Genomic DNA, 16,477 nt, shown 5'->3' with positions numbered 1-16,477 from the left:
TTTCACCATCATAAGTGGACACTGTACATCAAGAAACATAACTCTATCCTGCTTTTTGCAAGAGTGATGGCCCTTTTTAGACTTAGAAAATCATGGGTAGGACAATATTTCTATTATACAAAAAAAATCAGATGAGCGTCAGCACCCGCAAGGCGGTGCTCTTGTTAATTTAGACAGCAGTTGATTCAATATTTCGGAATGGTATCTTTCAAATGGCATGAGCTTCTCAATTCAGACTGATTACAAAAGGTGTGATAGTCTTTTTGTTATGATTAAATAGCCAGTAATTACCGGCAATTAACGTGTCACCTCGTGTCAATTATGTTGTTCACAGTTTTATCTCGGTTAAAGATAATATTGATCCTTAATTAGTATCATAATTTCTGTGATTTATTAATATTTTTTTATCAAAATACTTAAAATTTATATGAAATTAATGTTGTTTAATAAAAAAATAAACCATTCGATCTGTTACGGAACGTAACGGCAATCTTAGATTTTAGCGGTGACAGTTAGCGGGGAGAGTAGGTTCCCTTTACCAAAATGGCGAACATCGATAACAAAACTTGTTTTGAAGTTGGAAAATCGTCTATACCTGTGTATAATGAGCACCCACGATTCCGTGATGGTCCCGGTGGTAAAAAACTGCGCATTTTACATGGGTATCTGCGCAAAGGAGGCTTCAGTGCAAAGGAGTTTCGTGACCGATTTTGCGGGTCCAGTGGGACGCTGAGGCACTAAAAGATGCGAGTTCAAAGCAGTAAAAGCGCGTCAGAGACGCAGAAAACCTGCGTCCGGGAAAACCCTGGAAGATGTTGGTTGATAGTGAAGGTGTTGGTTGATTGTGAAGGTGTTGGTTGATAATGAAGATGTTGGTTGATAGTGAAGATGTTGGCTGATAGTGAAGGTGTTGGTTGATAGTGAAGATGTTGGTTGATAGTGAAGATGTTGGCTGATAGTGAAGGTGTTGGCTGATGGTGAAGGTGTTGGTTGATAGTGAAGGTGTTGGCTGATAGTGAAGGTGTTGGCTGATAGTGAAGGTGTTGGTTGATTGTGAAGGTGTTGGTTGATAGTGAAGATGTTGGTTAATAGTGAAGGTGTTGGTTGATAGTGAAGGTGTTGGCTGATGGTGAAGGTGTTGGTTGATAATGAAGGTGTTTGCTGATGGTGAAGGTGTTGGCTGATGGTGAAGGTGTTGGCTGATGGTGAAAGTGTTGGCTGATGGTGGTGAAAGTGTTGGCTGATGGTGAAAGTGTTGGCTGATTGTGAAGGTGTTGGCTGATTGTGAAGGTGTTGGTTGATAATGAAGATGTTGGTTGATAGTGAAGATGTTGGCTGATAGTGAAGGTGTTGGTTGATAGTGAAGGTGTTGGTTGATAATGAAGATGTTGGTTGATAGTGAAGATGTTGGCTGATAGTGAAGGTGTTGGTTGATAGTGAAGATGTTGGTTGATAATGAAGATGTTGGTTGATAGTGAAGATGTTGGCTGATAGTGAAGGTGTTGGTTGATTGTGAAGGTGTTGGTTGATAATGAAGATGTTGGTTGATAGTGAAGATGTTGGCTGATAGTGAAGGTGTTGGTTGATAGTGAAGGTGTTGGTTGATAATGAAGATGTTGGTTGATAGTGAAGATGTTGGCTGATAGTGAAGGTGTTGGTTGATAGTGAAGATGTTGGTTGATAGTGAAGATGTTGGCTGATAGTGAAGGTGTTGGCTGATGGTGAAGGTGTTGGTTGATAGTGAAGGTGTTGGCTGATAGTGAAGGTGTTGGCTGATAGTGAAGGTGTTGGTTGATTGTGAAGGTGTTGGTTGATAGTGAAGATGTTGGTTAATAGTGAAGGTGTTGGTTGATAGTGAAGGTGTTGGCTGATGGTGAAGGTGTTGGTTGATAATGAAGGTGTTGGCTGATGGTGAAGGTGTTGGCTGATGGTGAAGGTGTTGGCTGATGGTGAAAGTGTTGGCTGATGGTGGTGAAAGTGTTGGCTGATGGTGAAAGTGTTGGCTGATTGTGAAGGTGTTGGCTGATTGTGAAGGTGTTGGTTGATAGTGAAGGTGTTGGTTGATGTTGAAGATGTTGGCTGATGGTGAAAGTGTTGGCTGATTGTGAAGGTATTGACTGATTGTGAAAGTGTTGGTTGATAGTGAAGATGGCTGATAGTGAAGGTGTTGGCTGATTGTGAAGGTGTTTGTTGATAGTGAAGGTGTTGGCTGATTGTGAAGGTGTTGGCTGATTGTGAAGGTGTTGGCTGATTGTTAAGGTGTTGGCTGATGGTGAAAGTGTTTCAGCTGATAGTGAAAGTGTTTCAGCTGATATTGAAGATGTTGGCTGATGGTAAAGGTTTTAGCTAATATTAAAGGTGTTGGCTGATGGTGAAGGTGTGGGCCATTTGAAGGTGTGGGCCATGCTTGCTGTATTGAATGGGAGCATGTTACAACTAGTGTTTTTCAGAAAGTACCAGCAATGCTTTGGTTTAAGAGTGACCTATTTAGCTTAAATAAATGCCTAGTTAAACCATGTACTTTCGCTTGGAAGAATGTATTTACTGTAGTTGGAATATTAAAAATGTATATTTTGTGTTGGTAGTTAAAGATGACCTCTTGTCGCAGTAAGTAAGAGAGTTAGGCCAACAAGATTCTTTGGCTTGCTGACTATTTCTGTGGACTTTAAACCCAGCTTGGGATTAGGAATTCTTTCATTTGAGAAAGCTATTTCAATAGCCATCAGCTGCCCTGCAAAGGGAAGGTCTTTTATACCCAGATGCTTGCCACTGCCTGCAAGAATGTTCAGAAGGGCACCTTAGGTCTTACTCTTGCATTAAAGGATGTAAATATACCATAATTATGATCTTAACCCTTAACCTGCTATATTTCTATAATGGACTGGTCCATCTTTTAATTTGGACAGTACCACTTATTACTCAAAGGGGCTTTCACTGAAAATTTACAGACTGAATAGCGAACAATGCAGACCATGATCAGACTGCACGGATGTGCAGGCTGAGCTTGGTCTACACTGGTCGCAAAGGCAGAATCATCTGCCGCCAGCAGGCTAAGGGTTAATTGTGTTGAATTAAAATCCAGCAAATAACAGTGAATGGATTGTGTTTGTCTGGGAAAGGGAATTCAGTAAGAATGTTTCAAACGTTCTTTAATATGGGGAAAGTGTTGATAATATCAGAAACCCAGTTTTTGCCAATAAGCACTTAGTGGCATTGTGTTGAAAGCATGTAATGTTTAGTATGGTCAAGACATAAATTATTGACTTCCAAGGCTAGAGGAATCCATATGAAACAAAAAAATTATAGAACATTTCAGGAGTGGTGAATAGGACGATAAATTCTCTTTAGTGAAAATTTGTGAGGAATGTTATGTAGTCTTGTTTAGATGTAATTAGTGCAGTGGTGTACTTGCCTACTTCAGAAACTGTCAGAGGAGGTACAAGACAGCCTGGCCAGTGCTAACAATGTAGCAGAAGAAGCATGTTCCACAATGCGTACTGTGCGAAGTTTTGCCAACGAGAAAGGAGAGATACAGAGGTATGCAGACAAACTGGCTGTTACCTACAAACTGAACAAAAAACAGGCGCTCATGTACTCAGGATTTGTCTGGTCAAACATGGTCAGTTGCATTTGTTTTTATATAGATTTACTTTTAATGGGTTTGCCTTAGATGTATTTCAAATCATTTTGAATTAAGAATCTAGCATAAAATTTAAAAAGTAGATAAAATGGAAAGCCAAAATGATTCATTGAGTTCTGTGTTCCCAAATGTAGTGGAGGAGACATAATGATTAGTGCTCTGTATGTCCAGGCAACTCCTCAGATACCACTTGATGGATTTACACCAAACTTCACAAGATTACTGCTAAGCCTAGTTGTTCATACTGTATCATCAGCATTTTCCAGTTTGATAATTTACTGTTAAAGCCATTGATTCATAAAACTTCATGATGTTTTGGCCACATCTCTTATATTATTGGGCAGATTTCCACTAAACCTTACAGGTGTGAACAGTACAAAGCTTTATTATGCATATTATGGACATGTTCCAGGTCAGTGATTTTCAGCGGAGTTAGGGTCCTTGATTCATCAGATTTTATGGTGTTTGGCCACTTCTCTGACATTATTGAGCAGATTTCCACCATACCATACCTTACCATAGTGATCAGTACCAACTGCATGATCACACCAGGAGGAATTACACCAAACTCTACAAGTGGTCATTGCCAAGCATTTTTGTGCATACACTGGGCTTGTTTCTTTTTGGAGTGATAGCCGCTGGACAGATTTACACCAAACTTTACAAAGTCTCATTATGCATATTATTGGCATGTTCCTGTGATGATTTTCAGCAGAGTTATGACTCTTGATTCATCAAATTTTATGATGTTTTAACCACTGCACTTAAATAATGCAGTAGATTTCCACCAAACCTTACAAGAGTGATCAATGCCAAGTCTTGTTAGGCCATTATCAGCATGTTCCTGTACAGTGATTTTCAGTAGAGTTATGGCCCTTGATTTTTCATTTTTTCTTTTTTAAAAAGCCTTGAAATTCTACCATGTGATTGGTTGATTCTGAGCTCGTACCTGAAGCTGACCAATGAAAAAGTTGCATTCTTGACTGGTCTCAAAACTCAGTTTTAAAACCTTGGAACCAAGTGTTTTGTAATAGGTCTTTGTAAATGATAAGTATTAAAGGATACAGAAACTTACATAATTTTTAATTATATTTGTAACTTTTACAGCTATTTGAGCTAGCCCTGACAGTGTCTGTACTATACTATGGTGGACATTTGGTGATCGATGGAGCCCTGACAGGAGGCACCTTGATATCGTTTATACTGTACCAGATACAACTTGGCGACTGTGTTGATGTAAGTCTGCATTTTCTCCTTGTTACTATGGCAACCACATATACAAGTTTCATATAGACATTATTGTACTGATATTTTAAAAATCAAATACTCATCAGATATTGCAGCCATGTTTCATAAGTAATGACCTTATAGAAATCTGAATTTGTTTTGTTGAAAACACTTAAAATAGATATATATACTTGAATTTTTTTAATATGCCATTCTCGACAAAATATTGTTATGCAAAATGTGCTTTTAGTGATTTTTAGAAGATCTTGTTTATTTTAAAAGTGAAGGCATCCAAATTGATGTTTTGGAAAGTACTGTCATCTGTTTGTTAATGTAAATGAAAAATGAAAACATATTGATTTGGTATGTAGGCTAATTTGTATCATACATTATGTCCTTCTGAAGCAGCGGCACATCTCCCCACCAAAACTTGTCATGGTGCACTGCCGAACATTGCCGTACCAAATGTCACCCAGTCAAATAACCTAATGTTTGACATTTGTTGTTGTGTTGCTGCGACAGACCGGCATTGCAAAATGGCAAAAATCAGTCACCATATTGTTTCTAGGCATTATTTGTGAACAAAAAATGAGATTTATGCAAGATATGTTGACAAGTGGTCTACTAAATTTGTCATTAAGTAAAAAGTTGTTGTAAATTGAAATTAATGTTGTTGTACTTGATAGATCAACTATAATGACATTGATTTAATTTTTGAGTCGGCTAAAGGCTGAAAGCCTTTTGACGAGTCCTTGCTATCCAACGATTCTCTAAATGGACCAAATAACACAGTGAAGGGATGTAGTTCCATTAGATTTCTCAAACTTCAAACAGTTCACTGCATGAATGAAGTTAAGTTGTGTAAAGTCCCTTTGCTATGACCAATATACGATGTAATCTGTCATATTTATGACTTATACTTATGTATATAAAAAACAGAAAAAAACATTTTATATACATAAGTATAGGAAATTTTGTATAAACACTATCCGACAATTTACTCGGTATGTTTGTTAAATCCGTTTAAAGGAACGTTATTTTTAATTTATTTACATTGTAAATAATGTAGATCTAAACTTTGTATACATTTTACCGCCTTTTTACGCGACGTTGTTTAACGACGTCACGTCCGTTGTTTTTATTGTTATTCTTCCCTGAGGAAGGCTTAACGCCGAAACGTTGGAAGTTAATAATAATCTATGAACAAACGCTACACGTGTTGTTGTTGATTTTTCTTATTTGTTAATATTTATGACTTGTAATTGTGCAATTCTCAAATGTAACTCATTAAGCATAAATATGCATTTTAAGAATTGCGCAGGCTTACAAAGCTTGGGTAACATCCAGCGAAAGACAAAAAATAGTTCCACAGGGCTCCAGATAAGATGCGTATTAGCGTAAATTACGTATAGTAATAATGCAAATACGCGTGTCTAATAATTTCTAAGCGTATAAAAACGTATATAAAATTACAGAAACGCACACAATGCTTTTTTAAAAACAAAATCTGAATCGTCTGGATGCGTTAGGTAACATAGCCGATCAGGCTTAATTCTCCCACATTGAACGTAAACACGCATCGTATGATTTCTATAAACTTTGCGTGGGTTGAATTTTGCAGTCAGTAAACGGATAAATTATCGGAAGAAGAAGCTCTTACTGGTTTGTTTAGTTACTACTGATATTAAAAATGATTTTAATTCTTATTTTTCGCGAAATAAACAAATCGACGAAACATTAAATTCTATTTTCTTGTAGTTTTTGAAATCGAAAGTAGATCGTCTATGTTTGGCTGCTTTCACGAAACGAAATAACTTTTTTATGAAAAGATTTAAATAAGAGGTAATTGAACCATAAACTTCAATGTCAGATACTGCCAATTGCTGCTAAATGTCTTCGTATCATCACAATTTGTAAAATATATTGTTCAAACTGGAGAAAAGTGTAATCGTATCCGGATATAATATTTTGGGTAAATATCGAGCTGTGTAATGAAATTTTAAGAAAAAAACTAAAAACAAACTGAAACTGGTAGACTATACTGTCAGTACATCAATCATTAGCCGACTCAGGCCATTCAGGCCTTTGATTAATATTTAAGAAATGTTTTGATAATGTGATGTTTGTCTTGCCATACAGTGTGCCTTAAAATCTCTTTTCTATTATTACAGAGTATGGGTTATGTATATACTGGGCTAATGCAAGCAGCTGGAGCTTCTGAGAAAGTGTTTGAATATATAGATAGAAAACCCCAAATAAATCACCAAGGTAACCTGGCACCTGATGATATTCAAGGTCATATAGAGTTCAAGGACGTCTGCTTTTCCTACCCATCCAGACCAGATGTTCCTGTCTTGAAGGTAAGTATAAAGGATATTATTACATACTCAGTTCTATTCAACATGTTTAATGTTTAGTTACAATGGTACTGGAAACGTCAATATTTTTCCATAAACTGATGCCTGAATTTCATATCGGGGGCATTTATGTATGACATTGCATTAATTTTTTTATTTAGTTCAGCATTGTCGATTTTATTCAGGCTATTGTCCAAATTTTTAATATTAACATTACTTTTATGCGTGTAGATACGTATGTAATAAAAAGGTTATAATCTTTGCGTCGGGAAATATGCACTCGTTCTCGGAAGAATATTACGCTCCTAAAGTCGCGCAGTATTTCTGCTGCAGAACTCTTGCATATTTCCCGATACAAAGCTAATAACCTATAATAATTCTCTTCATCTCAACAATTGGCATTATGACACATACAATATTTTGGTATTGAATACAATATATTTCAATATTTGACTGTTCAATATTTAGTGAGAATACCCGTGTGTACTGGATTATAAAAGCCCTGGAGTTGTAGAAGTACCCCTACAAAAATCAGTGTTAATGAATGTTTAAAGCTCTGTTCTTCTTGTTTATGTTTGCAGTATTTGTTGTTTCAATTACCTTGATCTCTATATATAGGTCATGCCTGTCTGAATTGTTATCTTTTTCACCAAGACAAAAAACATAAAATGTATGATTATTTAATGCTGTTCAGTACAATATGGGATATATATTTGACATTTAACCAGATGAAAATATGACAGGCTTGTCAGTGTACTCCTTCAATATTATTTTTCAACTACTTAATTGTATCTCTATAATGACATGAAAATTTCCAGAGTGAAATAAAATGTTTAAAAAGTTTTAGAATGAAAATTTTCAGTCAAAAGTCTTACTGGAACAATAAAATACTTTCAGGATTCCATATACTTAATCTGACATCGTAATGTTATATTCCTTGCATTTTATATGGAAATACTTTATTTTCAGAATATCAGTTTTACTGTGAACCCTGGAGAAGTTATTGCCCTTGTAGGTCCTAGCGGGGGAGGTAAAACATCGTGTGTAAATCTGTTAGAGTATTTCTACACACCACAGAGCGGACAGGTATTGCTTGACAATATGTCAATACAGCTCTATGATCACCACTACCTACATAAACAGGTAAAGCGATTATTCTTATCATATGTTCTTAAAGACTTAATCAACCATATCTAAGAAGTAATTGTCCGAAACAGTGATTTGTCATGGAATAAAACCGTTTGTTAAGAGTTCAGATGTGAAAGAATTATATCATGAGGGTACAGTCTGAGGGACACAATTATACGTATCTGAAGTAAATAATGATTTAATTCAAGAACAAGTTACTGTTTGAGATATTTTACTTCGATTCTAACACATTATTATATCTACATCATTGAAGATATTCACCAAATATTTGCTTGTTTTGTATGGTTTTCTTTCCCAGTGTGCATGATATGATGTTTCATGCTATTATGTAATAATTTGTGATATACAAAGCAATAAAACACACAGTTTCAGTCTTCTTTGATTAAAAGAGAAATAAATTAGGTCTTGTTTGAAGAAAATATTTTCTCAACTACGGTAAAGGGACATCAGTTTCTGTGTTGTCAAGACTGTTGATGCAGTCACTTGCTCGTTATGTAACTAGGTAGAATAAACCTAACTGGCCAGTTGAAAGTTGGTGCTTCTACCCAGACACATAATTGCTTAGAATAAAAGTTCTCTACTGTTAAAGGCTTGAACATTGCTTTGTAACTAGACCTGCGCTGTTTCTGTGTGGCTTTAAATCCAGCAAAGATTGGTGTATCTTAGTTGATAGCAGAGGTGATGGAAGCAATTTCAAGCCATTATACTATTGACTCGCAGTTCAGTGATCTTATCCAAGTGTCTGCCGTTACCTTGGAGGGGCACCTGGGATTAACGTCCACCATGAAAGCTTAAATTTTGGCATATGAACAGTATTGTATGTGACTTAAAAACCATATTTAAAAACTAAACAAAACAATTAATGAGATATATGAAAAGGAAAGCAAATTTTGCTTCCTATTGATTTTTAGCCCACCATCATCAGATGGTGAGCTATTCAAATCACTCTGCGTATGTGGTCCTTCGTCTGTCCGTCCGTTAACAATTTCTCATTATTGCATCTCCACAGAAACTACTGGGTGGATTTTGACCAAACTTTGTCAGAATGATGTATTGGTACCCTAGTTGTGTCCCCCGGGGGTCACATTGTTTATATAGACTTATATAGGGAAAAACTTTTAAAATCTTGTCCAAACCACAAAGCCTAGGGCGTTGGTATTTGTAATGTAGCATCATCTAGTGGTTCACTACCAAGTTTGTTCAAATTATCCCCCTAGGGCCAAATATGACCCTTCCCTGGCCCTGCCCAGAGGGTCACATGGTTTATATTGACTTATATAGGGAAAAGCTTCAAAAAAAATTTTGTCTATAACCTACAACATTCAAATTTGGACCACATGTATAGTTTTGAGTGGCTAGATGAACCTTGGCATGAGTTGACCTTGATCTTGACCTAGTGACCTACTTCCACATTTCTGTAGGTACAGTCTTCATATTTGGACCACTGGCATAGGTTTTTGTACCGAAGTAAACTTTGACCTTGACATTGAACTAGTGACCTAATTTCACATTTTGAAGGTACAGGCTTCAAATTTGGACCACATGCATAGTTTTGTGTTCCGAAATGAAATTTGACCTAGTGACCTACTTTCACATATCTCATGCTACAGCCTTCAAATTTGGACCAACTGCATAGTTTTGTGTACCGAAATTAACTTTGATCTTGATCTTGACCTAGTGACCTACTTTCACATTTCTGTTTGTTTGTTTGTTTGTTTTGGGTTTAACGCCGTTTTTCAACAGTATTTCAGTCATGTAACGGCGGGCAGTTAACCTAATCACTGTTCCTGGATTCTGTACCAGTACAAACCTTTTCTCCGCAAGTAACTGCCAACTTCCCCACTTGAATTATCAGAGGTGGAGGACGAATGATTTCAGACACAATGTCTTTTATCAAATCATCACGGAGAGCATACGCCCCACCCGGGGATCGAACTCGCTACTCCGCGATCTGTAGACCAACGCTCTCCCTACTGAGCTAAGCTGTGTTCTCTTGTAAAGAATTGTTCAGACGTTTTCTGAATGAAATATTTATCTTTCTGTTGAAATCAGGTGTCTTTGGTTGGACAAGAACCAGTCCTATATGCGAGATCTATTGAAGAGAACATACGATATGGCCTGCACGAGAATGAGTGGAGTGATAAATTGATCAAAGAAGCTGCAGAGATGGCCAATGCTCATAGCTTTATAACAGAGCTGAAAGATGGTTATAAAACACAGACTGGAGAAAAAGGTGTTCAGATGTCAGGTAAGGGAAATAGCAAAATTTTATAAAGCAGTTGAAAGGTTACTGCAAGACGGTGTGGGATATACTCAAAAATAGTTATAAGCATCTGTTAAAAGTTTTCCAATATTGAGCCCATTTTTACACATAAATCATCGGTTATACCAACAGGTGTAGGATTCGGCTACCCTGCCAAATGTCAACTTTTGTTAACAATTCAGTTCACATTTTAGACTGCAGAGCTGGCGTTTTGCAGTTGTAATAAGTATACAATGAAATCAGTATGAAGTTTCAGTGTTCTAAATTTGGACAGCTCAAGACACTTATTAAATGATTCATCTAAATTCTTCATGTACAAGTCTTCTGTACACCTGTGTATTTCATTTTAAGGTGGACAGAAACAGAGGATCGCTATTGCGAGGGCGTTACTAAGGAAACCTAGAGTACTGTTGCTGGATGAAGCTACTAGTGCTCTTGATGCAGAATCTGAATATCTGGTGAGAATTCATTGTCATCTTTTATTTTTTTGCATATATTTAAAGTCATTGAAACGAGGATTTTACTAGTACAGTAAAACCTGTCTTAAGCAGCCAGCCAAGAGAGTGAGAAAATGTGGCTGCTTACAGCAGGTGGCTTCTTGGTAATTTATAGAATGAATGACCATTTTGGAAAATGAGACACTGGCTGCTTAAGACAGGTTGGCTGCTTTATAGAGGTGACCACTAAAGCAGGTTTTAATGTGTACATAAAGATTTACTCATTGAAAACAGTCCTGTATTTATTTTATTTATTTATACCTAATCAGGTAAGGTGGCTGTGGGTATAAAAATAGCTCAAGTAGAATCCTTTGAGTAAAAACGATATCCATATACATGTTTATATCATACATCAAATGATGTTTTTATGTACATGTAACTAGTAGATGACTCTTGTTTAACAGTCAGCTGTTGTAAACATTTTAAGTTTTATATATTTCTCAGGTACAACAAGCTTTATACAAGAGCCTGAGTGGCAGAACTGTGATAATCATTGCTCATAGACTGAGCACAGTGGAGAGAGCCGATAGAATCATTGTGATAGATAAAGGGGAGGTAATCGAACAAGGAACTCATAAACAACTTCTTGGGTTGAAGGGCATTTATACGAATCTAGTCAAACGGCAGTTACTCTTGTCTGATAATGCTTGGTCGAAGGATGGCCCAAATTCGCCAGGAAAGGAATCTGGTCAGTTGACCGTACCACAAGAGTGTTCATGCTATAGAAGGCATAGATCATCAAATAGACATCCCAGTGGAAGAATCTCAAGTAGACATGCGAGCGGAAATTCCGTGCTTTCAGAAGAAGACGGAACAGGACGAGAAAATGTCACCTTTATTGTGGGGTCAATTTAATTGATTTCTTATCTACTGATACCTTATATTACATTTATTTTTACACTAAGCACAGTTGTTAATAGAGTAGAATACAGTATTTAAACTCTTTCTATCTTTCTCAAAGATACAAAAAGATGAACTGTTTATTATTGTTAACACATGATATAGACTGTTTTATTACTTTTGACTGTATTACTTTTTGTCATCAGTCTTGTAAAAGCAAATTGTATTATTTTTCATTTTCATTTCATGTTTATTTTCAATTCATGTTAGAAAAATAAAATTGCTCTGTAAAATGTATATATTTCTATAACATTTTTGTGAGATGGGCCTTTTTTCTGTCTTTTAAGAAATTATAAGTAAGGCTGAAATTTATTTTTGATCGACGATAAAAAATACTTCTGAAATATTGCTGATATAATTAATGTAATTTGCTCTGAAATCATAATATTCTTTATGAACTAGTTTTATGGATATTGTGGTTGCATCTATCCATGAATTAAATCCTAATTCTTTTATGTTGAGAAATGGAAATCCACCAAGTCATATTCCAAAGAAATAGCAAAACCATGGTAAAATCTTGTTACAAAATTAGTAACAATAGGGAACAATTGTTTTGCTATGTTTTCATTGATTTATTTTATAACTAACATGGAACTATTTTTCTTTTATATTACTGTAATTGTGTGTCCAGTTTTACTCTGTGTTTTCAATGGCTTTAAGTATTATGTGTGTATTACAAAAATGTATATATTGTATAACTTCATGATGGCGTGATTTGTTTCGTAGTTCAACAGTGAAGAAAATGAGGCATTGTATATTCTGTTACAAGCAATAGATTTTACACAGACTAGTGAGAGAGTGTTATGATGTTAAATGTTGTGGTATGTGGTCAAGTCCATTATCACTGGATGAAAGTAGATCTGTATATGTTTTATTTTATCTTTCTGTGAGAAGTTTTTAATAAAAAGAAGAATTGCCTTCCTATGATTTATCATCTGATATACCATAGTTTAGTGAAAAATATATTTAACATTTATTTTTGGTGTGAAATTACCAGATGTATTTCTAAGTTAATTTACTGAAAAACATGAATAAATTATTGTTTTATCAGAAATATGGAGCGCTATATATACTCTGTTGCTGTAGTGACTTGAAGTCCAGACTTTAAATATTATAATTTTGTACAGGTTAAGTTAGCCCTTTTTCTTGAGTACTGTATATTTTCGATTATTAGACGCACTCGCTTATAAGACGCACCCCGGCATCGGCCATGCAATCCGTGGTTTCTTTTTCGTTTGATTTCTTTGTAGTGTATGCTTATAAGATGCTCCCCACTCTTTGAACTGGAAATATGACTTCTAAAATTGCGTCTTATAAGCGAACATATACGGTATATGTAGTAGATATGTAAACTATATATTAAGTTTTACATATTTTTTCTGTTAAATGAATTTACTAGTCAGTCTTTAGATTTGTTTTTGTAAATTCATTTATTTGTCATTATTTTATAAAAAAAGTTTGTAATTATTTTAAACTCCTGCCAAAGAGAAAAAGTTGTATAATTTTGAAAAGCATTTAGTGTCACTATTTAGTCTAATGTATTTTAGTTTCATTCTTTCTCAGGTTTTGTGAACAGTTTCAGTTGTATGTCTTTTGTAAATCTTAGAGAAATGTTTTCATGTCATGTATACCAGTAATTTGACTACAATAGATATGAATTTGACAATAATAGGTATGATATTACAGACATTTATTGTACAAAGACTTACCTTAACTATCTTTACACAAGGGAAACAACCTGTTTATAGTGAAATTGTTGATTAAACACCGTTTGTCAATCCTAATCCCGTCCATGGTATTTCAGTGTAATGGAAAAGTAATCTATCTATGTTACCTACTATACAGGATAACACACTCGTGCATCTAACAGTCACAAAATATTTCTCCCATACTTTTTGACGCATTTATATAGGTAACAGCGACTTGGTGAAATTCTGTTGGGTTTTTTTTTTAACTGTCTGTTGACAAAGTTCACTACAAAAAATGTCACATATTCCTAATAGCATTTCTCGATTTGATCTTTACATATTTTTCTTTTCATATCACTGACCACTGTAGTAATGATGCATGCATTTTTCATGCAAAGAGGTAAAACGTGCATGGATTGCAGAAGAAAATAGCCTCACAGTCACCTATGTTTAGCAAAGTTGTCTCCATTTTTTCCAAACATTTATTTTTGTCTCAAATAACTCTTTCTTTTTCTTTTCTTTTTTCAGAAAATGATATTTTTCTTCAGACTGTGCACTTTAATGCTGCCTACCTGAAGTTGGTATCTTTAGTTCCACTGCCTATAGTATCTAATGAAATTCATAACTTATAATCTAAAATGTTTAAGTTTACTGACTTAGAATCACTTGCTGCACACTAATTCGGGTTCAGAATCTCACATGGGGTGTAGAATTTTTCCTGTATGGAAGCCATCTAGCTGGTTTACAGAAGGTCGGCTGTTCTATTCAGGTGCCTGCTCTTGCCGAAAATTATGCCCAAATGGTCACCTGAGGTCTTCCTCCAACACAAAGAGTTGGAAAGTTCACTGTGTGATCTGTAATTGTGTCAGTATGACTTTAAACCCAACAAAGCAAACAAACAAACAACATCGAAACACAACAAAACAAGCAAACAAACAACATCGAAACACAACAAAACAAGCAAACAAACAACATCGAAACACAACAAAACAAGCAAACTACATCGAAACACAACAAAACAAGCAAACAAATAGCTCGAAACTAATGTCCAGCTTATTTTAATCTTTCAAACCACGTAAATGTTTTTATTATCTATTTGGCGATGGTGGGGGTGCATATTTTTCAAAACTCGAACTTCCAAAATATTTTGAGAAGTAACATATTAAGTTTTATCACATAGGAGCTCTGTGTAGTCAGTATTTATTGTAACGATATATTGGACGTTTTAAAATTGATAAGCATAGAGATTTACAGAATTTACAAAATAACTGCCAGAATATCTGTTGCATTTTAAAATAATGTAAAAATTAAATTAGTGGTCTTGTAATAGGTATTTTGAACATTGTTCTGATTATGTGCTCAATTGTATTGTGATATGTCATTACTTTTCCATCCATAAATATTGTCTTAATTGACTGAATTTTGTTGATAACTGTTGAATTGATATTGACTGAACATGTGAAAGTCGTGCAGTATACAATTTGAAAAGACGTTTTTCTGGATAAGGCTAAGTTAGTTAGTACTGTAAAATTTGTTGTTTAATTGTTTGTAGTTTCAAATTACCAATAATGTAGAGTGCCATTTTTGTCACAAAAGTGTTTTAAACCAATTTGGTATGTTCTTTTATTGAAGTTTTTATCGAGAACTTGCATTTGATGGTCAGTTAAAGAATTATCTGTTTTTGCGTCTTTTGTCCTTATACCTTCATATTTGTCTCGCAAATATGTATTTTCAAAGGCATTTTTAGCAGTTTTATGGTATTTGTGTTGTTTTGTATCACACGTTACTCAAAATGTCACAAGTGTTCTATTTGATGTGTGCACATTCAGCATAATAAAATGTTTCAGACCACAGTGTATGGAATTTGTCTTTTTCCAGTGTTACTAGCAATATTGAAGAAACTGTGCCTGACTGGTTACATTTGAATCACTTGCCCCTCATCGCTGTTGGCTCAAAACCTCACTTGGGTTACAGAATTGTTTGATGACAGGAAGCCGCCCAGCTGGCTAATGGCTTACGGCCTGTCATTGGTTCTAACCAGGGGTATGCGCGAGCCTGAAACAATGCATGGAAGTACAAAGGGGTCTTCTTCCTACATCAAAAAATGAAAAGTCGCCATGTGACCTATACTTGTGTTGGTGTGACGTTAAACCCCATACAAACTAACAGTATGAAATAATTATGTCTCCCCCCTCCGGGGAAGACATATTGTTCTTTCCCTGTCCGTCCGTCCTTCCGTCAGTCACACTTCATTTCCGATCAATAACAACTTGAGAACAACTGTGCCTAGAACCTTCTAACTTCATAGAGTGGCTGGGCTTATGGAGTAGATGACCCCTATAATTTTTGGGGTCACAGGGGCCTAAACATGAAAACCATTTCTGATCAATAACTTGAGAACCACTTGACACTGAATGTTGAAACTTCATATTAGGATGATTGCCCTGTCCGTCCTTCCGCCAGTCATATTTCATTTCCGATCAATAACTAGAGAACAATTTGGCCTAGAACCTTCTAACTTCATAGAGTGGCTGGGCTTATGGAGTAGATGACCCCTATTGTTTTTGGGGTCACTCTATTAAAGGTCAAGGTCGCAGCGAACAGAGTATGAAAATCCATTTCCTGTCAGTAACTTGAGAACCTCTTGACCCAGAATGTTGAAACTTCATAGGGTGATAAGACTTACAGAGTAGACGACCCCAATTGTTTTTTGGGTCACACTATTAAGGATCAAGGTTGCAGCAAACAACATGCAA

General features: G+C 35.6%; 1 protein-coding gene across 2 annotated transcripts in view; it reads left to right on the top strand.

The window, feature by feature from the left end:
* Positions 1-15,572, top strand: part of LOC123535370 (ABC-type oligopeptide transporter ABCB9-like) — a 36,540-nt gene extending 20,968 nt beyond the window's left edge. For both annotated transcript variants that reach the window (XM_045318006.2, XM_045318002.2), the window contains 7 exons: positions 3,422-3,619; positions 4,748-4,876; positions 7,039-7,227; positions 8,194-8,367; positions 10,426-10,621; positions 10,988-11,094; positions 11,578-15,572. In XM_045318006.2, coding sequence (XP_045173941.2) covers positions 3,422-3,619; positions 4,748-4,876; positions 7,039-7,227; positions 8,194-8,367; positions 10,426-10,621; positions 10,988-11,094; positions 11,578-11,988 — 1,404 coding nt within the window. In that variant the 3' untranslated portion in view covers positions 11,989-15,572. The remainder of the gene's footprint in view (positions 1-3,421; positions 3,620-4,747; positions 4,877-7,038; positions 7,228-8,193; positions 8,368-10,425; positions 10,622-10,987; positions 11,095-11,577) is intronic.
* The last annotated feature ends 905 nt before the right edge of the window (positions 15,573-16,477 follow it).

This window comes from Mercenaria mercenaria, chromosome 12, assembly GCF_021730395.1.
Source record: "Mercenaria mercenaria strain notata chromosome 12, MADL_Memer_1, whole genome shotgun sequence".
Taxonomy (NCBI): domain Eukaryota; kingdom Metazoa; phylum Mollusca; class Bivalvia; order Venerida; family Veneridae; genus Mercenaria; species Mercenaria mercenaria.
This window is presented reverse-complemented; position numbering and strand designations above follow the sequence as displayed.